Source organism: Chelonia mydas, chromosome 14 (assembly GCF_015237465.2).
Source record: "Chelonia mydas isolate rCheMyd1 chromosome 14, rCheMyd1.pri.v2, whole genome shotgun sequence".
Classification (NCBI taxonomy): domain Eukaryota; kingdom Metazoa; phylum Chordata; order Testudines; family Cheloniidae; genus Chelonia; species Chelonia mydas.
The window spans coordinates 16436135-16461355 of NC_051254.2; the positions used below are offsets into that span (position 1 = coordinate 16436135).

At 51.2% G+C, this 25221-nt stretch overlaps 1 protein-coding gene across 8 annotated transcripts in view; it reads right to left on the reverse strand.

Annotated features, from left to right (window-relative positions):
* Positions 1-1570: 1570 nt before the first annotated feature.
* RHBDF2 (rhomboid 5 homolog 2) overlaps positions 1571-25221 on the reverse strand; it is a 76588-nt gene continuing 52937 nt past the window's right edge. For 5 of the 8 annotated variants that reach the window (XM_027834664.3, XM_037913875.2, XM_027834663.3 and 2 more), the window contains 17 exons: positions 25008-25163; positions 24131-24258; positions 18575-18767; positions 18197-18409; positions 16536-16664; positions 15179-15309; positions 14670-14873; positions 13941-14052; positions 12818-12892; positions 12031-12192; positions 10362-10468; positions 9521-9584; positions 9137-9231; positions 8396-8471; positions 7615-7715; positions 6973-7126; positions 1571-4164 (listed from right to left, as the gene is read on the reverse strand). In XM_027834664.3, the coding sequence (XP_027690465.1) occupies positions 3745-4164; positions 6973-7126; positions 7615-7715; positions 8396-8471; positions 9137-9231; positions 9521-9584; positions 10362-10468; positions 12031-12192; positions 12818-12892; positions 13941-14052; positions 14670-14873; positions 15179-15309; positions 16536-16664; positions 18197-18409; positions 18575-18767; positions 24131-24258; positions 25008-25139 (2496 nt within the window). In that variant the 5' untranslated portion in view covers positions 25140-25163 and the 3' untranslated portion in view covers positions 1571-3744. The remainder of the gene's footprint in view (positions 4165-6972; positions 7127-7614; positions 7716-8395; positions 8472-9136; positions 9232-9520; positions 9585-10361; positions 10469-12030; positions 12193-12817; positions 12893-13940; positions 14053-14669; positions 14874-15178; positions 15310-16535; positions 16665-18196; positions 18410-18574; positions 18768-24130; positions 24259-25007; positions 25164-25221) is intronic. The other 3 variants (XM_043527788.1, XM_027834666.3, XM_043527787.1) reach the window with 1 other exon arrangement.

Here is a 25221-nt window from a genome sequence, read left to right on the forward strand (position 1 = left end):
GTAAGGAAACCCAAAGCTAGAGAAATAAACGATATAGGCATTTGAAAGTGCCAAGTGCCATTAAATAGCATCTGATCTAGCAGCAATGAAGAGACTCCAGCGAGCTTTGGGTTGGGATACAGCATTAGCCATATATAAAGTGCATGGAAGGCTGGTGTAGCACACTACTAGAGAGGAAGGATAGTCCAGTGGTTAGAGCACTAGTCTATGATCTTTGAACACTTGGGTTGAGTTCCTTGCACCACCACAGATTTCCTGAGAGACCGTGTGCAACTGACTCTCTGAGCCTCAGCTCCCCCACCTGTGAAATGGGGATAATCCCATGGCCCTACCTCCCAGGCACATTAGTGTGAGAGGTGCTCAGATGCTAAGTGCCATCGATACGAATTATGCAGCGCATGGTAATACATTTGCGAAAGAGATGAAGTCGTAATGAGACCACACTGTTCTCTCTTTACTGGGCAGTGGTATGAGGGCACCTGCCCAGGAGAATGACTGCATTTGGGAGAAGAGCCAAGGAAGCACTGGTGGGTTGTGCTACAGGGTAAATGACCCAAGACCCTTCAGGGGCCACAGATTAAGACAACAGCCAGGCTAATTAAGAAGAGTTTAGACAATTTGTATTTCACCATCATTTAATTTATGCTTCGGCTTTAGAGTCAACCATGGCTCTGTTTCTTTCACCCTCCCTCCCCCAGCTGGTCACAAAATAAGTGTCACTACCCCCACCTAGTGTCATCCATCCAGCAGCAGCAGCTGAGCCTGGAAAACGGGCTTCGTGTGCTTCTCATTAAATACAGATGCATTTATTAAAGGAAACAGTACTGAAAAGCATCAGTGATGACAGGGTAGCGCTCCAGTTTTTGGATAAACTAGCATGGAGGGGAATGGCGGGGGGGGGGGGGGGGTCAGAGTGGGACTGGAAGCAGTAACAAAGCACACCCTGTATGTAGCCAACCACCCAGCCCAAGTGCGCTGGGACACCATGCGGCCCAGCACCAGCACAGTTCATCTTTGCTAACCCAGGGAGAAGTTTCCAGATGCACAAGCGCGATGGGAGAAGCTGTTTAATCGGTGTGAAATGTATGAGCTGAAGGGGCCCATCTCCCTGCTTCGTTTACAGAGAGAGCTGATCATAAGCCAGACAGGCCATTAGGGTGCTTAGAGCAATATGTACTGACACCGTATGCTGCCATGGCTCAGACTGCACCACCGGGCTCAGGAGAGCAACGCCAGGCATTCATTATTCAATCTTTAACTGACATCCCTGCCTAGCCAGAGAGGAAGTACAGCATAGGCAGCAGCAGGGCAAGCTTCCTCCTTTATTGTTGACCCAACCCCAGCCCACATCTGTGCAGGAGATAGCAGTTTGGTCTCCATCCATTATTCAAGCCTTCGCCTCAGCGCATGGCACACAACATATTGAACAGCCGCCAGAAGGTAAATACGGTCCGTCGCAGGCTGTCTCAGAACGAGGGACCCCAAGGAGAATGACTCTGTCTTCCCATTATTAACATGCTCTTAAAGCTTCAAAAATCTGTGTTAAAGGAGGCACTTTCCACTTCGGTTCATGGATGGAATCATTTTAATTTACTGAGGACTTAAAAAGAACTTATATTTGCTTCTTTAAAACAAGATCTCAGCCAGTAACGCAGCAGTGTAATTTCAAAAGCCCAGCTCTACCTGGTCCGAATACCATGCTTAAGAGCTTAATTGTTATTTCTCTTTATCATGAGATCCAGTCTCCTAGTTACAAGATAATTAAACGTTGGATTACTTGTTAACTTAAAGAGTCGAATGGCCAAGTTAATATACAGGAACCATATAGGATAGTATCTGGCATGCTTTTACTAACTGGATAGTTATTGTACTTGGGCACTAGAAGATAAGGAATAAACTAAGATTTGGTATTTCTCTGTGCGCTTTTTGGTCCATTCTCCAAGACCACGATTTGGACACTGAAGGGACAGTCAGCAGTTCCTCTTTCAAGCAAAATCTACTCGCCCCCCCTTGTGGGTTAAAAAAAAAAGAGGTAATACTGTGCCAAATGTGGAGAATCACCTTCTGACAGTCATATAGTGAGAGGAGAATTCAGAAACCCCAAGGGTCTGAAGCAAGGTGGGGCTGTAAGAGTTGCTAACTAACCCATGCCCCCCCTTCTTGTGCCTTCCTCAGCAAACGCATGCACACTGACCCAGAACTGTCAGCAGCATGTTACTCTGTTGGTTCATCTTTACAACAGTTTCCTGGCGAGGAACACACGGATTCCGGTAGCAAGCCAGATGGAGGCAAGTCTGCTTCTCTGTGCTTACAAAAGGAAAACTCCAGCCTCAAAAATCCTACTCCTTGCATGTAATCCCCAAGCACCAATGGTTTTAAAAAGGGGCCTTCACTACTTTAAAGAGCAAACAGAAAAAGTTTGGGATACTTTGATGATGAAGGTTGGGACTGAAAAAATAAGTGTTGCTGAGGGCCCAATTCCACCACCCCTCCTTGGGCTGAAGTGGTACCTTAAATATGCAAACAGACTGATTTCTACAGAGCGGTTTTCACAGCAAAGCACTGCTCAACTTGAGTAAGTGGGCAGCATTCGCCCTTATGCGCCACACTGGAGATCGGACTCTGCATCAGCCTGAGCAGTGTCATTAAAACCGGTCAGTTTCCTCTGAGCCAGGCACCAGCATTCACTGAATGGAGCCGCTAGATCGACTAGTATTCCCAAAGATCACTCGAGGACTCTTACCAGCGAGCATTTGGTTCAGGCACTATCGCTGATCACTGGTGTTTTCCTCTAGAGCTTTATGGAGGTAAGAAATATTGGCATATAAAAAAGTGCCCCCTGCAAAAGGGGTTCGTTTTCACAGTACAATTCACCAGTACCCGCAAGGCATGGAGATGGGATGGGGCTACAGGATGGGAAGCCCCATCTCATGCCATTAGGCACAAGGAAGGAAGGGCTGTACAGTGCAGGTCAGGAAAGGGAGACCATTGAAAGAGATGCAGCAGGTGGGGAAAAGGGGCAGATTTTGCTGACAGAGTTCAACAGGTGTCATTTGGGTGCTTTCAAGGCAAGCCCTGAAATGCCTCATTCTTGGGGCTTCAGTCCCATAAGGAAGGATCCAGCAGTTTCACCATGAAAGGATTCACTGAGGGTGAGAGGGAGAGGCACTGGTGAGGGCTGTTTGGCAACACAAGTCCCTGCACAGGTCATCACCTCAGAGCACGGCCCACCACTGGAGGCCTTTCCCCAGAATGGAACAAAAGCACCAAAGTCTCCCACATTCCCAATTTGGTTCGAGTCTTTCCCACGTGAAGTGGCTGCTGGGCTCCCATGCCGGCAGCTGGACCTGGGGATTATGGCTTTTCAGTGTGGGGTGACAGATCTGTCCCACGTTGGCTGGACCAAATGCAAACCAGGTCAGTTCAGCTCCACTCCTTCCCACATCCAGCAGTGATCAACCAGGGCAGTTCCCCCCCCATGTCCCCAAAATAACAGCACCTGCCCAGCGCCCTGCACCAGCGCTAAGGGACAGACTGGCTCTGAGGCAGGCCTAGCCCTGAGGGAACATCCTGCATGGCTTTAGACAGCAGAGAAGAGGATTGGGGCACTTAACGGCAACGTCCGCCCCTCTCTGCTGCACCCTGATTTGAAGCCACTTTCCCAGTCACTGAGAAAATCCAGCTGGTGCCAACTTTCCATGTTAAAACCTCTGCCCCATCCTGCCCTGTCTCCAGGCTGTGGGGTCAGTGCAAAACCTGGTCCAGGTCATACTTCTCGCAGAACTTGTTGGTGAAGGGCAGGCAGGTGAGATACTCGATCCAGTGCCAGTTGATGGGGTAGACGTAGAGCCAGATCACCAGGGAGGCAAAGAGACCCACAAAGACCAGCAGGGAGACAATGATCATGGCCCGCTTGCGGTACTTGTCCCCGGTGCCGAAGGTGATGTAGGGGAGGAAGGCGAAGGACAGCAGGAGGCCGCTGAGAAAGCCAAAGATGTGGGCGATATTGTCAATCCAAGGCAGGAGGCCGCACAGAAACAGAAAGAGGACGATCCCAAAGAGGTTCAGAAAAGCCTTCCAGGGCTTCTCTAGGATCTGCCAGCTTTGAAAGAGCTCCACGAAGAGGCAGGCCAGCAAGCCAAACTGGGATCCAGCAGGGCCAACCTGAGGGAGATAAAGATGGGAGTTACAGTGGGTCCCACTCAAACTTAGTTCAGTTACAGGAGTAAATACATGGTCCAGTGGTTAGGGCATCATGGGAATTAGGAGAACTGGGTTCTATTCCCTGTCCGCCACTGACTTGCTGGATGACCTTGGGCAAGTCACTGCCCTCCTGGTGCCTCTCTTTCTACTCAAAAGGCTTTGTCTGCTAGCGTGTACACAGAGGGCTGGGACTAGGTAAACCCCGTCATGGGCTCATTCAACTATTTTGACATGTGCTGTCCTTCGCTTAAATCCTGACGAGGTGAAACAGCAATAAGCTGCTCCCCTGTGACCTGGGCTCTGTCTCGTCACTTGCTTTTGCTTTACCGCTAGAGGCGCCAAGTTAAAGACAAATATCCAGCTCAAGCCAATGGCGCTCCGGACAGCTTTCGGTGCATCCAGCTAGCACAGCCATCAGCTTTCCCAAGACATGTCTAATTTATCACAGGCAGCAAACAGCCACCGGAGGGCGAGTTGCAATCTGTTCTGGCTTCTGATTCATCCAAGGGCAGAACCTGTTACCGGTGCAGGTGGGTGAGACAGGAAGAGATCCAGCAAAGGGGACTGACCAGCAATGCTCCCCCTACTCCCTGCACACCAGAGGGGCGGGGATGACACAGGTGAAGCAGAGGGACAGTGAGGACAGGGAAGGAAGAATGAACCGGACACTGTTTCCTAGCTGGAAAGGCTCCCACTGGCGGCTTGGGACAAGAGCCCTGGTGTCCAGGGCTGCTCAGATCTGCTGGGAAGCGGCCATAGAAAAGGAGAGTTCAGTACTTTGGTTTCCAGAGAAGTCAGTACTTTTGGTGGCTCAGCAGCCATCCCGCCCCGCAGGCTAACTCAAACAAATCAAAGGGATTACGTGTGTGTGATCTAATGCAAAGCCCATCAGAATTCTGCTGACAGATTAGCCATCTGCCTGGTGCGTAAACCCGCAGGGTGCATGCATGCTCACGTGCGGGTACATGGGATGGCGTGGCACGTGCAAACCCTGCACATGAGACAGAGAAGTGGATTACGGCCAGGCTGCACCCCCAGTAAAGAGGATACATGGGTCAGCCACAACTCAGACTGAAAACTTTTTTGGACTCTCTCTCTTTGCTCAGGCTACTGTACCTAGGACTCCTGGATTATGACTGAGGAGAGAAATCAGGGCCCGATCCCCACTAGCAAGGAGTCTGGAGAAAGATTAAGATTTATGCAGTTTAGCTGAACTATGCCCTTTGCTCACCTTCGACAAGTCTACAGTCAATGTCAACTCAGGTTACAAAAAGGAACCAGTTCTAAGCCATACCCCTAGTTGTTCACACAGTGGGCGACTGTCCCTATTTAATACACATCACCATAGGTCTGCTCCAATGCAGTTCAGAGCTCAGGAAGCCCCCCCACTCCCGACTGCCATGAGTAGAAGGAATAAACTCCCCTGCATTGGAGGGGCAGCTGCACCTGGAAAGTCAGTGCCGAAGCAGATAGCTACAGAACATCCTTAAAAAACCATCATCCTCCAACTGTGATCGCCTCCTCCAGCACCTAGCACACTGGGGAACCAATCCTGAACTGGGGCACTGGGCGCTAAGCACTAGAGTTTGAGGTGCCAAGCACCCCCACCTCTCACTGGGCTGTAAAAGCCCAGCCTGCAGGACATGGCTCAGAGGGATGCTGCCGTCTCTTCTCCCCTTTACCCAGGGTGGGGCTTGGAGCCTAGAAGGCGTGGGTTTTTTTTTTTTTTTTTTTTTTTTAAACCTGATCTCTACAGCAATCACCCCTTTCCTGCGACAAAATGGGCAGACAGCTCCAGGGAAGGTGCCTCTGAGTGAGCAAAAGGCTGTGCAGTGGGGAGACCCTCCCGCGGCCCCCCCCCCCCCCCCCAAGGTCAGGGAGTGCGGAGTGGAAGCAGCAAGGAGGAAGAATGAGTGAAAGGCAGCAGCTGCCTTGCAGACTGGGGTCACCTATTAATCCCTCCAAAACCTCCCTTCTCAGCTCAGGAACTAGAGCAATCGGTTTAAGAAGTCGAGAAAGCTGGACCGCTACCACTGATTTTCTCCCCTACCTCTCTCCATCCTGCTGTGGTGGCTAATCCCGTTATCCATTTCCTTTGCATCACAGGCTACCGAGCCCACAATTCCGGGTCTGGGTCAGGAGCCCGGGGGCCAAGTTGCTTGTTACAAGGAACCGACAGAGGTGCCCTCTCAGCTATTCCCCGGGTGGTGTGACGAGCAGCATCAGGCACAGAAAGGGCAAAAGGTACCAGGAAAAAGAGCTGCTGGCTGAATGCCCACGGCGGAGAATGTTAAATGAGCTCAGGCCACCAACCGGAGAGCAGCCCGGCATCACACACTGTACGAAGGGCAGAATGGACCAGCATATGGGGGACCTGCCACGCAGAACCACCAGGCAGTTCCTGCACATTAAGCCAGGGCTGGGTTTCTGGGTTACTCCACATGCTTCGGACTCAGCCTTGAGCAGGGGGGCCAAGGCCTTTTCACCCTCACAGCTGGTCCCCAGAGAAGGGGCTGCCTGAGGCCCACCAGCAGGGCAGGGCAGCTGGTGCTGTTGGAGCCTGTGCTGTACCTGCTCTGGGAATAGCTAGAGGGCTTCAGCCCACAGGGACGTCAAACCAGCACCTTGAGCTGCACTAAACAACGCTGTTAACGGTCACTCCTCCGCGAGGCCCTAGATCTCTGGCTGATGGCGAGAGTGCCTGAAAGCTGGCAGGGTAAAGAGCGACAGCGGCAAACACCCCACCCCTGGGTCTCAGAGCACCCTTACCTCTGCCCGATATGGAAGGAAGATGGCACTGGCCAGGTTGCCAGTGATGCCGCTGAGGATGAAGATGATCGAGATCCTATGCCAGCCTGCCAGCTTCTCCAAATCCCTGAGGATTGTCATCTGGAAGATCACTGATACCAGGCAGTGAACTATCCTATGGAAATATACACACAGATGCTTAGTCTGCAACCCTCTGCACCTATCCCGTTCCCTCTCACCCCACTCCATCGCCCACTCACAGTGGGGATTAGAGCTACTCGGGCTTCATCTAAATCAAAACCAAACTCATTTCCTACAAGAACTGTCCCGGCAGACGAGTCTGGATTGGCAGCTACGGGAGGATGGGAAGAGACTGTTTGGGTGCAGGGACAGGCTCATTTTCGTTCTTGGAGGCTGGGTGGGGGAAATGCAGTTTTATGCTCTTCTTCATTAGCCCTTTACCAATAGCATCTGTCACGTCAGGGAGTAACGAGACAGTGGATCAACCAGTGGGCATGCCACTGTCCAATGGCTAGTCGCATCCTGGTCCGGGGCACTTCGTTTGATTGCATGAGCATCAGTGGGCTTGCCTGAGGCATGCCTGCAGAGGGAGGCTCTTGGAAAAACAGAGGATCCCCTCCCCGCACCCACCCTGCTTCTTACCCGGCGTGAAGGAAAAGGGACAGCCAGAGTCTGTAGAACTGATCGGGGATTTCCGGGTTCAGAAAGGGCAGGAGGCCACACACATCATCCAAGCAATGGACCTGAAAGGGAAGGGAAAGCGCTACAGGGTGAAAAGAGCAGCGCTGGCTCACGGCCACATCCCAGAGGGACGAATGGAGGCTGGAGAGGGAGAGCACAGGTGACAGCCAACTCATAGCAAAGCACGTTCTCAGGCTATTTATCAGGTCCAGCAAAGCAGCCTCGACCTGCCCATGGCTCATTCGTTGAAAACCCCACCATGAATGGGTCAGGTCAGAGGGGAGTGTGACTCCCACAGGTTAAGGGGCAAAGCGCCAGGGCAGCGTGGGTGCCCAGCAGAGATACGGGGTGGGTGGACTTCTCTGGCCCCCAAGCTTATATCCAGGAAGTGCATTTTCCTGCCTGGTAGGTGCTGATACACCATTGCAGGCTGCTTCAGGGCCGGATGCTGCTTTATTGATCAGGCTCTTGTCATTCTCAGAGCATGCCCTCGTCCCTAGGATTGCTCTGCCTGGGACCAGCAAGGATCTACCCCTTTTTATTCCCAGCCACCACCGAGCGGTGTGCTGATCCAGCTCCTCAAGGCAGCTGGCAGAGCGCCCCCGATGGCGGTTTCATGGAGATACACCGCCAGCCTGGCCATTGGCCAAGACGCAAAGCATTCAGCTCAGGGAAGCACAGACTGAGCGTTAGGCCCCCCGCACAGCATTTCTCTAGCCCAGCTGCCCCAGGCTTGGCTCACCTGCGAGCAGAGCGTTGCCTCCTCATGGAAGTAGCCGTGCATGAACTCGCAGTATTCCCGTGTGGTGATCTCGCAGCTAGCTCAAAGGAGGACAAGGTGGGGTCACTTCATGCAGGGATCCCGTTCCCTTCCCCTGCGCGCTCAAAGCCCAGATCCTCGTTTATTCTTCCCTCGGCCCAGGGACAAGATGGAGGAGTCTATCCAGGCTCAGTCTGGCCTAGCTGCTTAACTCCACACTGCATTTACAGGGTTTGGCTGAAAATCTTAGCTCCCAGCTTATTAATGCCCTGTGGCATTTTCTGCCTTTCACAAGAAGGGCTATCTGCCCATCACCACAGACCTACAGGGGCCTTAAGTCAATGACTGGTGTCCCAGAAGGAAGCATCTTTTCCAAGAAAGATCCCAAGGAAGTTAACCGAAGAAGCAAACCCTCCTATGATAAGGCACAGCCCCAGGACACTGGTCTCCCAAGGGCAGAGTAGTCCAGTAGCAGTTTCCATGCACATTCTACATCCCTCTGGGTACATGACGACAGAGTCAGGCATGCAAGGCCAGTGGGAATGAGCTTTACCCCACTGGGTCCAGAGCAGTTGTCTCAGATCAGCCCTCGGCTCTGTCCCCTCTCCTTTACCCGTATAACACAAGACTAATGCTATGAGTAGAATAGGGATCTTAACCACTGGCATGGCAAGTTCCAGTCGCATCAGGAATGCTGCCTGGAGGAGCATGGGTGCAGCTTACCTGCCTTTGGTACCGATACAGCACGGTCTCCCTTTGATCTCACAGTCCAGGTGCAAAAAGCCTGTGTGGTTGGTTTTGGCTTGATAGGTGCAAATCTAAAAGGAAAAGTAAAGAACTGGTTAGAGGACGGGAGACATGCACATACGGTGTCCCTGCAGCTGAGTGCACAAGTGCAGATGGATAGCAGGCAAGGGGGAGTTCCACCACCCAGACCCATCACGCTGGCACTTCTCTGGTCACAGGGGTTCCCCAGCTTGGTCCAAAAGACAAGTGCCTTTTATTTCTCTGCCTTTCTAGGCCAGGAGGCCTCTCCCAGAACGCTATGGGCATTTCTGATGATGAACGGGAAGGGAAACAGCAAAATATTCCCAGGAGACTCCTTACCGGCCACTTGGTTATGTCATCTGGCCAGACGTGAGGCGGGGTGGAGGCTGGCTCCTCGCACGTCCTGTGGGGGTGGAGCAATCAGTGAGGAGGGGTTCTGCTGGTGCAGCCTTTGTCTGGGACCCTCTGTCAGCGAAACCCTCTGGGCTGTCAGTCCTGGACGAGCACTCACAGGGGTCTGGGTAGCTTCTCTCTCCTCCCACCTCAGTGCAGAGTTCCCAGTTCATTCTCTTTGGTCTCTGAGGGCCAGACTTTACTATGGACCATGCCCAGGCTGACTGTGGCAGTACAAGGAAGGGGACTGTGTGCGCTGCCTAACACAGACAGTTTAATGTGCTCTTGGGTGGACCGTGTCACATGCCCAGAGGCCCGGGTGACATGCACACAAATGTAAGCATCCAATAGATAAATGCATCTCTCCTCTGTCTCACCCCATGAATTAAGACAAACAGACAGACATGGTTACAGCACAAGACTGGCAGTCAGGGCTTCTGGGTTCTACTTCTAGCTGATGCCGACTTTCTGTGAGAGCTCAGGTAAGTTGGTTTCAGTTCACTCAGTTTCTCCTTCCCTATCTTTAAAATGGAACACGTGTGTTTGGAAAAGTGCTCTGAGAGCCTCAGAGGCAAGGTGCCATGGGCATGAACATTCTCCCTCAGTACAACCCTTTTATAGCAGAGCTGGAAATAGCAAAGCCAAGACCCACCCACCTCCACCCATGGTATATGGTTCCCAAGCCCCCCTGCAGACATGGAGACTTATCACGGCCTGCCTCCAATCCCTCGTTCCTATTCAACTACCCCTCCTGTTCCCTCCCCTTTCTCCGGCGCGGTGCCCATACCTGGGGTCCTGATGGCATACAGCCCCAGATGTTCGCTTCCAGCTGGAATTGCTGAGCATCGTCGGGGAGTTAGAATCTGGCCACTTTGTGAAAGTTGCTAACGTCTCCTGCAGTTCCAGAGAATGGGAATTTGGAGTGTGGGTTTTTTTAAGTTGTTAAACAGATACATAGATTTGATGTGTTCAAACCAGCTCATTCGAACATGGGTCCATTCAGCCAGACCCCACAATTCCTCTCTGCACTTCCAAATATCCACCGGCTTGGGTGGAAGAGCGATCCTGGAATCATATATTGCCTCCTGGATGGCTGTTTTAGTGAGATGCTTCTTGTCCTGTGGGTGAGCTCCCCCTAATTCCCTTTGTAAGTCTCTTTAATGTTGTGTAGCTATCACGACATTAAAGAGACTTACATTGGGAAAAACAATTGTATTAAAATCAATGTGTGTTATTTAGGATGTTCTCTAAAAAGTGAGCGAAAGCAATCAGGTGCAAGAAATCACCCCTAAGCATTGCACAAATCTTGGAATCTGTGGCAGCACACCCTAGTCATAATTCATGTTATTTAAATGGAAGCAATAGTGTGCTGAATTTCTTGCATGTATCATTCATGACTTCGTTGTCAGTGTTTGACCCTGCTTAACACATTAGCTGTTATCCATCCAGTGGGCCAACTTGAAGAAAACATCTTCGAACAGCAACTGAATTTGCCTCTCCTGGTGGCACAGCAATGTGACATGACACCCACATGTGCAGAGCCCTGCACACTGCCAGTTGCTGTGCAAGACCACCAGTAAACATTGTGCATCTATATGCACAATGTTTAAAGTAATCTCTGCTGCATGCAGCCAGGAAGAGCAGTTCCAGGTGCAGAGTTGGTAGGAAGGACCACCTGCTGCTCTCTCATCATGTCTGGTGCAGCTAACATGGAAGATTCCATTAAAAGAGTAACCCATCACACGAATGGATACAGGAATTAAGAAATAAGTGATGTGGGATAATAATTAGAAGCACAATTAGAGAGGATCTAAAGTGCCACATAGTAGGCAGATATTAATCTTGCTGTGATCATGGAAAGTGATTCAATATGGTGTATATCCCACGAGCTGCATAAAGCAGGGGTATAAAAGATCCAGTCTAGTTTTAGTTTTCAGGTTCATTGGGTCCCTGAGATGGTGTGAACTGAATCATGACTTACCATCTGATGGGCTCCTCTTACGTTTCCTTTGTGTCTAATGGTCTCCATAGTGTTAATACGCAGAAGAACAAGGTAAGTACAGCGGGCTTCCTGCATTGTTCATACTTAAGAGTCTTAGCTTGCGGAGACCATTAGGCACAAAGAGAGATGGAAACTTAAGTGGAGCCCATCAGAAGGGAGGTCCTGATTCCTAACGCTCGACTTATAACAAGTTAAAATGGTACATGAGACAAAGCCAGAGGTCAGCACCACTTTACACTTGAACCCCACCTTGCCTCACAACTCTCTCTTGGTTCTTCGCTAGCAGGTATCTTTCCTGGTTCCTTCCCTGACCTAATCATAGCAAGTAGACAGTCTTCCCCCTCCCCCACATTGTACACACCCCAAAGTCCTGTCTGCATTAGTCTTGCAGCTGACCTTGGGATTCCTGGAGGTTTTCTTGTCCCATAGCCGATAGGCAGCCTATCGCACTCACCGAACAGTCTTTTTGCTGAGTCTGAATGCAGCCCGAGTTGTCGTTTTGGACACAGCAGCCTGAGTTACGCTCCTGCTCTCTCTCTTTTTGAATGCGCTTCTCAACCTGCTGGTCCTTGCGGATGCAAGGGGAGAACTTGGCTCCCAGGTGGATCAGGTCAATCTGAAACGCAATACAATTCAATACAAGCCATCTTTTGTGCCATTAAAGTGCTGTGGGTTATACAGAAGCGGTGGTTTAAGGGAAAACTGGGGTACACTGCACCTTTGGGGCAGAGGATCTGGGATTTCTGCGTGTAGCCCGTTTCAGAGGCTGGATATCACAGGGGAGTGCTTCCAAGGGACTTGGGTGCACCTACTGTGATCCTGCAAGGCAGATGGGGTTGGCATAGCCTTGAGGAGAGCGCTGGAGTGGCTGAAAGTCTGGTGGGGTGAGGAGCTAACAGCCAGGCACCCCAGGCAAGGCTAGGGGGTAACAAGGTGGCTCTCAGTCCGGGGTACCCCAAAAATAGTCACAGTCTATAGCACTCAGTGGGCTGAGCCACATCACAAAAAGTTACCAGCAACACAGATGGGAGTTGAAAGAGAGCCTAGAGACGGAACAGCCCGGGGCTGCAACAGGTCAGGCCTGACTTGCTGGATAAAGCTGTGTGCAAGAGATGTTTGGACAGCAGCTGTTAGAACCTTGTTTCTCCTTCCCTCTGCACTAAAGGGTATGTTCCTCTCTGCTTCCCGCAGGGCAAAGGAGGAGAGGAAACAAAACAAAACAACCTAGACATATCCCTTACCGAGCCCGGGCCAATCCAGAAGTTCTCCTGCTGGATGTACTTCACACTCTCATACACACCTTTGTTCCTCAGCACCTGCCAAGAGGGCACAACGTTTAAAAGTCACACAGTGTAATTCACAGCAAAAAGGACCCAAGGTTTAACAAGATGGATTTTTCCAACTGCCAGCCCTGCAAACTCAGCCTGGGATCCAAGAGTCAGGCTGGCTTCTCTTTGGCTCATAGAACAGTGAAGGGCCTTAATGACACAGGAGCTTTCATTGTGTTGCCCAGGTATAATTTAGAGAATAACTTGGCCCGCAGGGGAAGACCAGCTTCATTTCAAGTCTTTCTATGTACTTATGCAGCCTCACCTCATGATCATGATTAGATTTGAGCCTCTCAGCACCCCTACAAGGTAGGGCAGTGCTACCTCATTTTACAGAAGGAGAAACAGGACGATCAAGTAACTTGCCCAAGGTCACACTGGAAGACAGTGGCAGGGCTGGGAATTTGACTCATGTTTCCCAAGTCCCAGTCCAGTGCTTTATCCACTGGACCATCCTTGCTACTGAGATCCCAGGCTGGATTTCAGGGTGATCAGTGAGGGGGAAAAGACGTTCCCGTTGCTCAGAAACTGAGCCCATTTGATATGGAGTCACAAAGACACTAAACATGGTAACCCCATCACTCCTGAGGCCATTTAGAACTGAAAGAAATCCAAGTCTGTCTGTACATGTTCAGTGCGAGGTAAAACAAGGGGCTGCTTTTTCCAGAGCGTGAGGTTAAGAGAAGAAAAAAAGATTACAGGAAAGAATAAATGTTGGCCATCTTCCCAGGAAGCTTAATTCCTGCCTTCCTTTCAGTGCCTGGGTACCTAGGAGAGAAAGGGAGCCACCTGGCTAACTGTACGCCTGGAGAGATGCTGGAGAATTAAGCCTGCATGGGATAATCCCCATTTTGCTGGCATTCAGCAGAGCTGGGGCAACAGACTTGCTTTAAATCAGCTACTGGAGTCCTGGCATTGGAGACAGGATTCCCCAGAGAGACAGGCAGTGCCAAAGGTGCCATTAGCCCAAGGGACTCGATAGGCTAGACAGCACCAAGACCCCACGATAGGCACAGCCAGTATCAATTAAACTTACTAACTCTGTCGTCACGTGCTGGGCAAACCCGATCGGCGCGATGCCGTACGTGCAGATAACCAGCAGGGTGATGATGATATGGACAAAGGTGAGCCAATAGGTGAAATACGGCCTAGGGGAGGGGAAGGGAAACACAAACAAGGGTCACTCTTCACAGACTGAGCAGCTCCGTCCCTGCCAACCTTCACTCGCATTAAACCAGCAGGCTGGAGATGCCCACGTCCGACGCAGCAGGACATGGCAAATTAGGTCAGATGTAGGAAGGGCTCAGGACAGGGATACGTAGGTTGGGTTCGGAGGCGCCTTGGCGGAGCTGCTGTTGGGATTGCTTTAGTTAGTATTTCACAACCCCAGTGCAAGGCATATTTTGCATCCATAACCACTAAAATAGAAGTCAAGTCATCAGAGCCCTTTCCCTGACCACCCATCTCTCCACGCAGCTCCTTGTCTGGGAGGATCGCGGGCCCCTCGTCTGGGCAGAGAAGGCACTGGAACTGAAGCGAATAGAGCCCCCCACTGCGTATGTTTGGAACCACTCAGCGTGGGCCACGCTGAACTGACAGGCCCCGACCCTGATCTCGCTCCCCTGGTGTCAATCAGGAGTAACTCCATACCAGTCAACATCAAGAACCAGGCCCAGCGTTTACATACGGGGCAGCACGAGGATCCCGTATCAGCCCAGCCCATTATAACCACACCCGCCCCAGCCAGCCGGAGCCCGGCCCTCACCTGTGACTGTCTGTGTTCTCCAGCTGAGACTGGACCGTGCTGCTGATGCTCCGGCGGTACGTCCTGTTCAGCCACTTGCCCACCACCCCCAGCCCGTAGTATCGCTTCTTGCGGTCAAAGGCGAAGTGCTTCACTTTGGAAGCAATCCGCTTGCCTCTCTTGGGGCCGGGGACTGCGGACACCGAGAACCCGACACCTTCCTTCCTGCAGCGAGAAGCATTTAATTCAATTCCCTTTGAAGAGGTGGAGTTAAATGCTTTACTCCCTTTCGAGCATGGCCTCATCACAGCATGGCCAGTATTGCCTGAAGTGAAAGGAGTTGTCAGGGAAAGGGATGGGGACAAGTCCTTTCTGGATATCTAGACCAACTCCAGCCCCCCAGCACCATTCAGCGCAATGGGTCAGCTCAGAAGCTATCTAGGACAGCACATGTCAAGTCTGAGGCACTGGGCAAATCTCTGTGGCACAGCCCCGAGCCCATACAGCCCCGAACCAGAACCGATACTCACAGAACAGGCTGTTCCACCTCAGAGGATCGCGCGCCGTCCAGGTGAGGAAGCCCTTGGAAGTAAGCGGCTGAGAGGGGTGGCGATTCGAACACGTCATCTGGCATGGAATACATCTCCTCGTGCGCATCTATCTGTGAGGGACACAGCAGAGACACGTGCGTGATGGCCTAGTTCAGACAGAGAAGTGATCCAGATGGCGTCTCAACCAACCTTACTCCTGGCTCAGACCTGGCTTCAGGACAGGGCCTTGTGAGACGATGTGGGATGATCAACCATTAATTCAATGGAGAGATTTATGCTTAGTGCGGCATTGTGGTATCTGATCATTGATTCACCGAGCACCGACAGGGTTCCTGTCCCATTTGTAAGACCATGGCTTTCCCTGCCTGAAGAACTCACAGCATATCTGGGTTCTGCAGTGCTGGAGATGCCCTATTAAAATCATTTTTATTACAGTTATGTCTAAGGACCAGCGGAGATTGAGGCTCCTTTGGGCTAGGTGCTGTACAAACAGTCCCAGCCTTGCAGAGCTTGCAATCTAAATCAGACCGAAGGCCTGGGCCACACTTAAAGCTTAGGCTGTCTTCACTACCCCATTCAGGGATATGAAAGTCTAGATCCCTGAGCGCCATAACGATGCTGATCTAGCCCCTGGAGCAGATGCAGCTAGGCTGATGGAGGAATTCTCTTGGTGTTGTCTGCATGACAAGGTTGAGCCAGCATAGCTACAGTGCCAGAGCTATGCTGCTATAGTCCCCGCAGCGTAGATGTGGCTAAGCGCTGCTGCTGTGGGATAGGATGTACGTAGGGAGAAACCAGTGACAATAATTAAGGTGTTTTTTCCACTTTGCTTGTGAATAGAGACTGTAGCCTCTGGGCCCCTTACTACTCAAAACTGAACTCACTCCCAGCATATTAAGCAACCCCCGCACCCCAAAATGGTGAAAAGCAACAAGTTTAACAGAGCGAAATTGGGATGGCAGGGGATTTATTTGGTGTTGGGCGATAGAAGGCAAGGTCAACGTCGCAAGCAGTAAAAACTCTCTAGGGCACGGGCTCTGTAAGATAACAGCCTGGGATGCCATGCACCAGTGTCAGAAAGATTTAAAATAAAAGGGGGAAGAGAGGGAAAATTTACACTGGGTTTAAAACAATCAAAATATCAGCGCTAGGGAAGTGAAGCCCCAGTTTCCATCAACATGCTCAGAGTGGAGTCTCAAGAGGGCCAGCCCGGGGTCTCACAGAATGCATCACCAGCCACGGGGGTTCCAAGACCCGGGGGTTCCAAGACTCAGCCCCAAGGGAAAAGCCACAGGGGAAAGGGGGTGAAGCTAGGATATCATGGAACCATGCTTGCCTTACTGAAGAATGAGGAGTCCAGTGTATCTGCAGCATCCACCATGTCCTCATCCAGGAAGCTGGGATACAGGAAGCTCCGCTTGTTGCCTCTGTGTTTTGATGGCGAGGGCTCCAAAACTGAACGTCCCTTTCATTGAGGAAAAGGCAAAACACGGGGTGATGAAATGCACTAGTAAAGCTGTACTTTGCCCTACTATAGTGGGGGACCAGCAGGCCGTTTTGGGGCTGAACATCGAGTGGATTAACCTGCAGGGCCGGGAATCTGCACACAGATTTCCCAAAGAAGGAAGCCGTCAGCATTTCAGATCTCTGTTGTGGAAGTTTGCAAAGTGTTGCGTGCACTTCCGCCAGCACCCAGCAGTACATAAGCATTGGATCAAATATTATAACGTATTATAACACTAAGTTATTAGAACACTCAGTAAAAAGGCAAGTGCAGCCATCAAACTCCAGCCTCGAGCTAAACACAACGCGTGTCCTGCCCACACTAGAATTCACAGTAAGGGTCAGAGAAATGTGGGGCTGGAATGGACCTCCAGGGTCAGCAGGTCCAGCCACCTATGCTGAAGCAGCACCAAGCAAACCTAGACCATCCCTGACCGGTGTTTGTCCAACCTGTTCTTGAAAACCTCCAGTGATGGGGATTCCTCAACTTCCCTTGGAAGCCTGTTCCAGAGCTTAACTGCCCTTAGAGTTAGAAAGTTGCCCCCCTAACATCTGACGTAAATCTCCCTTGCTGCAGATTAAATGTACATTAACATGTTAAAATATAGCTCAAAAAGCCAGTGTTGCCAAACTCGATGGTTAGGGCTGATCAAAATCTGGCCTTTCCATCCTGTAGAAAATTGAGAGAGATTCTGAAATCTGGTTTTGTCCCAAATCGGGCCCAAAAGTCAAAATCTCCAAATTTGAGAGACACAAAACAGCATGTGTTTATGAGGTTGACTACAATACTAAATTCAAAGTCTAAACATTTTGGCCTTCTCAAAATGTAACCTTCTTCATTTCCCCAGGTCAGTGAAATCAATATATTCTGATAACGTGTTTTGATTTTGTCAAATCAGCATGGTCTGATGGAAAACGGTTTTGTCAGAAAATTTTCAACCACCTCTGCCTACAAGGTGAGCCATATCTGGTTCATACAGCCTGTGAAACCAGGTTATTCGCTAGTGCAGAGCAGGCCTGTTAATGGGCCCCAGCAGCAACACCAGCCATGACAAGGGTTTCATGCAACGTTTGCAATGAAATCTGAAAACCTCCACATGTTAAAGGTTGCCATTCAGTGCTGATTTTCTTAAACAGTGCACGGTTCCCTCAAACCACTGAGCTTTTCTAGCTAAAATTCTGCTTAAAATAAAGCACTGCAATATGTAGATAGGCATTGCGTACGTCATCCAACCAAAACATCTTGCAAAAGTATCAAACCATGTAGGGGTCTGCAAAGTGTCCCAGAATGCAATGAAAAATTGTCTTGCATTAAGTGTTGAGGGGGAAAAAAATGACTGCATTTGTAGAGCCCTGGGAGAACCTTAGTAAGGGCTCCAGTTCAGAACTTGGGAACGCACAAGTGACAGGACATAAGGATGCCCTGGACAAGTCTCGGAGGAAGGTTCACTAGGCAGCAGGTCAGCTGGGCATGCATTCACACGCAGAACTCACTTTGATTATAGCTGCAGCTGCCCTGAAACTCATGTGGGCGACAGACTCCCTCTTCCTACGGGGCAAACGGGTGTAGCCTGACCGCACACTGGTGAAGGATGTTAGGGAGAGAACTCCAGGCGTCTGGGGTGGTAGAACAGGATGAGGGGTCCGAGGACGATCGACTTCATCCGGATGCCGGAATGGACGGCCTCTGGCCAAAGGGTCTACGATCTTAGAGTCACATGGACAGAGAGGCAGAAGTTAGTGAACTAGGTTTGGTTTTTAGCTCCATGTGCACATGAATGTAAGAGACAGAAAACGGAGACACAAAGATACACATTATGCAAGTGAACCCTGCTGCGAGTGGGTTTTCGACCACACTCTTGAGAGTTTTACCTTGGGCATCTTGCATGGCTTCGGTGACTCGGTGCCTTGGAAGGAGGGCACCTCCTGACTGGGTAGCTCCATGTCTCGGTAGGGGGCCTTGAGCTTGCCATATCGCAGGCTGCAGTGCTGCCGGCTCTTGCGTTGCCAGTGCTCCCGCTTTCCCTCCCAGTCGCTGCTGACACCAAACCACTGGGCTGTGCCCCTGCCAAAGCAAGTGTTGAGAGAAACACACAGTGCTCATCTCTGCTGGAGGAATACTGCATGCAAAGGGACTAAGTCCACACGACTGAGAACGCGGCAAGTCATTTAAATACAGAATTGGAGTGCAAAATAGTATCTGAAATAGACCATCTCTGAACCTTTTACACCATACACATCTCAGACACCACAACTGTCACCTCCAGAGCTATAAGCAACTTCGGATATTGTCCACACTGCAACTGGGGCCTGGTCTACAATACTGAATTCAGTTGACATAAATCGCTTTGCATTGACCTCTTTATGCCCATGTCTACACTCAAATTTGTCTCTGATTCATGTAAGTGCCCCATTACGACAATGCAGTAAAACCATCCTCCCCCCAACCGTGTAGAGCCTTAGTGGACCTACTTAGGTCAACGCAGCGAGAGTGTAGATACTGCATGACGTGTGTCGATCCTAACAGATCTGCCAACAGCTGTCCCACAATGCCCCATTCCCTGCAACAGTGACTGCTCTGGTCACAATTTTAAACTCCACTGCCCGGGGTTCAGAGACCGGAAGCCCACCACATTCCCTTTACAAACTGAGTATTTTTGAATTGATTTTTCCCCGATTGCCCACCTGGATGAGCAAACTTAGCTGATCACCTTTGTTGTGTGCATCATAGATCCACAGATTCAGTGCTACGCTGCCAGCTTTGAAACAGTCCTCGGAGGAACCCCTTCAGCGTGCCAGACCCCCAAGGAGTCTCTCTCTTCCTACAGGGTGAGCCATGTGGCCTCACTGCCTTCTACTGCTGAACCTCTGGGCTTCAGCTTCACACCATGAGCTCTGTTCAACAAGTCCAACTGAGACAGGCCCCTGCTAGAGACTTGTCCACTCTGCAGGGTTTCATGCACCTCCCCAAGCATTCACAGTGACACACACACACAGCGTTGTCAAAAAACAGTAGAGTTTATTAGTCAACTGCAGCACAGTGAAGTCCTTAGAGTAGCATAGGGAAAGGAAGAGTAAAGTGTAGGCCGTTCTGGTTAGCCCAGAGCCCAGCCAAGCTGGGTGAACGCCATTGTTCAGGCTCTGGTCTGACCTCCTGGGTCAGTTTCCAGATGAGAGCCCAGACTCTTTCCAGCAGCCAGCTCTTACCCCCTCACCTCTCCAGTCCTTTGTTCTCCAGCTTGGGAACGTTGCTCAGCTTCCCTGAGGAGGGGTGGGGAAATCTGCCTCCCACCGGGTCCTTGGTGGCTAGGTATAATGCCCTGGGTGATTGGATTTGCCAGCCTCTTCTTGTATCTTCCATTGACAGGAGGTCGGTCTCAACTAGTCTTTTTTTTAAATGGCTCATTTCAAGCTCAGCCAGGCAGCCAGCATTAATACCCATGTCTCTGAGCCTGCCTGAGAGCAAGCAGTCCTTTTCCCCTCACCAGGCAACAATGCAGCATATACGGGAAACTGAGGCACGCAGAAAAGGAGGACTTGTGGCATCTTAGAGACTAACAAATTTATTTGGGCATAAGCTTTCGTGAGCTACAGCTCACTTCATCGGATGCATTCAGTGGAAAATACAGTGGGGAGATTTATATACATAGAGAACATGAAACAATGGGTGTTACCATACACACTGTAACCAGAGTGATCACTTAAGGTGAGCTATTACCAGCAGGAGAGTGGGGGGGTGGGGGAGGCACACAAGGGATTCATAAAAATATTACAGAAAATCCCACTTCATCACACAGCGTGCCGCTGCCCAGACGACCATTCCAACTCCATGCACACGAGGCAGTAGACAAGCTAGTGTGCCTAGAGTAGACTGATCTCCCAGGCCTGGGGGAGAAGAGGCTGTGCAGACACAACTAGGGATCAGATATAGAAACGCTGACATCTACAAGCAGGTTGCACAGGGGATGCAGAAGAAGAGTTCCGACACAGACAGGGATCAGCAGCAGGACCGTGTGAAAGCGAAGAAACTTTGTCAGGGATACCACAAAGTGAGGGAGGGCAACAGTCAAGCTGGCGCTGTGCCGGAGGTCTGACACTTTTACAATAAATTGCATGCCTTGCTCACCAGAGATCGCACCAGCACCTCACAGAGCACTGCCGATGCCTCCGAGGAGCCAGGGATGGAGATCCCTGTCATGGATGGGGGGTGGGTTGGGCATGGGCACACAGCAGGGGACTCCAGCCATGCTGCTAGCCAGGATCCATTGAATACTCTGCTGGAGACTAGCCAGTCCCGCCATGTGAGCGCAGATCAGCCCGCGGATGAAGGGGAAGGGAGGTTGGGGAAGCGTGCGCATACATTTTTCCTTACTATGTTTAAATTTAAAGCTGGTGTCTCGACTTTTCGTTGTATGAGAAGAGGTAACGGTACAACAAGCAGGGAAGAGCAGGCAGCCGCTGGGTTAGGCGGGAGAGAAGGATGGGAGCAGTTTGTTTATGTACAGAGGTAGACGTCCCTCATATCCTCTGGAGAGATCTTGATGAAATGGCCATGGAGGCAAGCCTCTCCCTAACGTTTCTAGGCATGGCTGCGGAAGGACACTTTCCCAGGCCAGTCTGTGAGGAGTTCAGCTAGCACCATTGAGACAGGCCAGAGGCATATGGGCTCAGGCGGCTTCAAGACGCCAACAGCAGCTGGGCTCACTGGTCTGTTGTGCCCCTTCCAAGTGAAATATCAGACAAAAACCACCACACCCTATGAAAGCCAATGCCAATATTTACTGCCCTTGTGCTGTACTCAGACCCATGCTGAATAGGGGCTGAAATTCTGCCGCTTCATGAAACACAAAATCCAACTCCTTGCCCCTGCAGGCCGTACTCACCATGGCTGGGGCGGTGCTGAGGCTGAGGCGCTCCGTAGCACAACCATCCCCAGGCATTTCTCATTAAAAGGATTTATGGGAATAAGGGGAGGGAGTTTTGATGTTGATTCTTCCCTTTCTGTTGTAACGGTACATGGGTCTATTCTGACCTGGAGGCATTGAGGGATGACCCATCCACACCCACAGAATGCCTGGCCCTGTGGAGGAGCAGAAGACAGATGAGGACAGGGAGGACATGTTCTGTGAGATCCTATAAGCCAATGCTGCATCCACCCATCAACAAAGTGGGTTGGAGAGCCGTGACCAACGACATGGAGAAAGACAGAGAGGACAGGAAAAAGGCATGGGAATCCCAGCAGGCCAAGAAGCAGGAAATGCACCAGCACATAATGGGTCTCCTCAGACAGCAAACTCTTGGCGTACAGCTTCACGAGCCATGGGAGCAAAAGGGATAGGCTGTGTCCCGCAGAATCACCACTGGCATGTCAACATCGCCAGCGGTAATCCACCAGTTAGGAAAGAATGCCTCTGCCTGCAGCTTTTGGGAAAGTCCCGTGTTCTTAAAGAGGTGAGCATCATGCACCTTCTCTGACCAACCTACATGGATATTGGTGAAGCATCCCTGGTGATTGATCAACGCTTGCATCATCATGGAAAAGTAGCCCTTTCTGTTGATGTACTCTGTAGCAAGGTGGGCTGGTGCCAAAATAGGGATACGAGAGCTGTCCATCACCTCACTGCAGCTCAGGAACCCCATTACTTCAAATCCATCCACTAGCAGCTCCTGCATGTTGCCGAGAGTCTCAGTCCTGCGTAAGAGGATACGATTCATGGGGCTATACACTTGCATGAGAGCGGTCGCCACTGAATTTCCCAATGCCAAAATGCTTTCCCATTGCAAACTTACAGAGCGCAATCGTTACTTGTGTCTCCACTGTGTGGTGGAAAAATTAACCACGCGTTGTGTTTGGATCAGAACCAAGCCCAAGGCTCCTTACTGTCAATGCAGCTCTTATTCTGGTGTCCCTGTGCTGGGGAGCCGGGGTGTGCTCTGCACATGGATCCAAGAAGGTGACCTGTCACATCCAACGCCACCACTTGTCATTCCAAATCTGCATTACAATGGGATCCCAACGCTCAGCGCTCGTTTCGCGAACACGGCAAGCAACCCTGAATTGTCTCTCACTATGTCCATCAGCCAACTGTTCTCCGAGATAGCGTCATGTCCCTGGTTGTTGGGGTACTTCCTGAGGGTCTGAAAATCAGACGAGTTGTACATCCTGCATTTGCTACGTTCACAAGAGCAGTGCAGAACTCTGTGGGCTCCAGGCTTCTGCCAGAGCCTGAAAAGCATGGAGTGGATTTGTGGGATTGTTTTAAACCAAGGCACAAAAATGATGGGAAACGGATGGTCTTATGGGACCCAGAGAGTTGCATGCTGGGTACTTGGCCCCTTGCTCCCAGAGATCTCTGGGTGAATCCTTACTATCCCACAAAGCATTGCGACCGTGCCCCAAAAGGCATTGCGCTGGACGATGGTGCACAGCACGCTGGCACCGCACTTTACAGCCTGGTGAGCACACGCAGTGCAGGCGCAAGCAGCCAAGGACACGCATGCCTCAGCGACACACGAACTGCAGCAGCCCTGGGCCACTGCAACTTGCGTTGATTGTGCTTTGCAGCGTAGACATAGCCTCAGGCAGGCGTACCCACGCTAGCTTTAATTGTGCTAGCACGCTGAAAACAGCAGCGAAGATGCAGCGGTACAGACCCCGAACTTGGTTAGCAATGCAAGTATGTCCGGGGTGCTTTTATAGCCTGGCTGAAGCCTGCAACATCACATCTTCAGAGTTACTTTTAGCCATGCTAGCTAGATGACAGCTCGCACCAGTGTGCCTCCCTGCGCTGCAATGCAATACCCGATGGCAGCGTGGACATGGCATTAAGGGTCTAAGAACACGCAAGGTGCACGTGACGTTCAAAGCGTTCATGCTACAAGCGAAAGGAGTTCTTTGATCCCAGCCACTTCACCCACAGATGCGGGCCATAACGTAGCTCAGTTGTCAGCCTCGGCTCTGGAGGGGCCCAGGCCCACAGTAGCAGGGGATGCCAGGAATTCAAACCTCTTGGCAACAGCACCGGTACCTACACCGCACTGGAAACAGGCTTGTTAGCTTGGTGCTGAAACAGAAGCACAAGTGAATGCGCCTGTGATAGCCCCACGTAAATACTACAGAGAAACGTCCTCTTGCTTTTTAGCGCAGGTCTGTGCAAAGCATGAGTTCGAATTCTAAGGGAGGAGACTGGCATTGTTCCTGGAAAAGCGGACAGCTGGGCAAAACACAACACAAGACCTGGTTAACTTATTTCAACTTCCTGATTCTAAACACACGCAGCTTCGACCTCCACGCCTGGTCCCGCAGCATGTCTGCTGCAGCCAAGGCAGAGACCAGAAAAACAGGGAGCCAAATCTGTTCAACTCCCCTCCCCACAGCCTAGGGCCAGGTGCTGCAGCGTCCGACACCCAGTGCCGCATGCTCCTTACTTGCGGATGCTCTGGGACAGGGAGGTCTGTCTGTGGAAGCCGGGACGTCTCTCCAACATGTTCTCGTCCCTTTTCCCTCTGGGCTCCTGTAGGCTCACGCTCTTTTGATACACTGGGTTTTTCAGAGGCTGGAAGGGGAGCCAAGCCGTTAGGAGCAGAGCTGGGAAGGGGAACACATTTCTGTGTATAGCTGGGATCCCACTGCAACCCACTGTTCAGGGAGGCGGGGGGAACAGAGCCGGTCAGCCAAGAGACTGACCTACTTCTCATCAGAGTTCAACCTCCTACCGATATGTTTGGGTTCTCGCAGGGCATGCCCTGTGTTTGACCTTAAATTAAATTAAGAGCTTGACAGAGGGGTCCCACGTTCAGATGTTCTGTCGGCATGGGGAAGCAAGGAGTAGCTTCAAGAATTCCAATTGAAAAACTGAGCCCCCCCCCCCGCCCCCCCCGGCACCCCATCTGCCTACCCTTTGGTGCATCCCAGGCCCCTTAGACAGCTCCTGCTTCCAACCCTTGGCAGAAAGGATGAAGAGCAATGCTGTGGGGAGGGAGCTCTGTAAAGCCATTTCATAATGGGCAGCTAATGGGGGAACAACTAACCCCCTGGAGATGGACTGTCAATGCACATCATCATCCTGAGCAGCCAGCTAGGCAGCAGCCTGGAAAATGGCAGCATTCAGGGCTCTAATCAAGCAGCAGAATGGGACAGGAGATGAGTGCTGGGCTGGGGAACAGGGCTCGACCCTGCTCCCAGAGGAGCAGCATTCCCTAGTCCCTTACCACTGTTACAAAGAAACCCCCTGTGCCCCCAAACACACCCTCCAGGGTCCCTGGGAATTAACAGGCATTGGGACATTGGCGATCCCCCTCTTACCACCTTTTGGCTGCTTTCCTCCTCTAGCTCCACTGGTGGAATGGTGATTGAGAGGTCAGGAGGCTTCCTGCTCTGCAGGCGGCTGCTGCTGGTGCTCGACCGGCTGCCCCCGTTCTTATCGCTGGACGACATCTCAAACAGGAGGAGTTACTCAGGCTAAAGGGGGAGGAGAGGGGGAAAAAAAAGTGAGACCCTAGATTTCTTGGCCCTTACT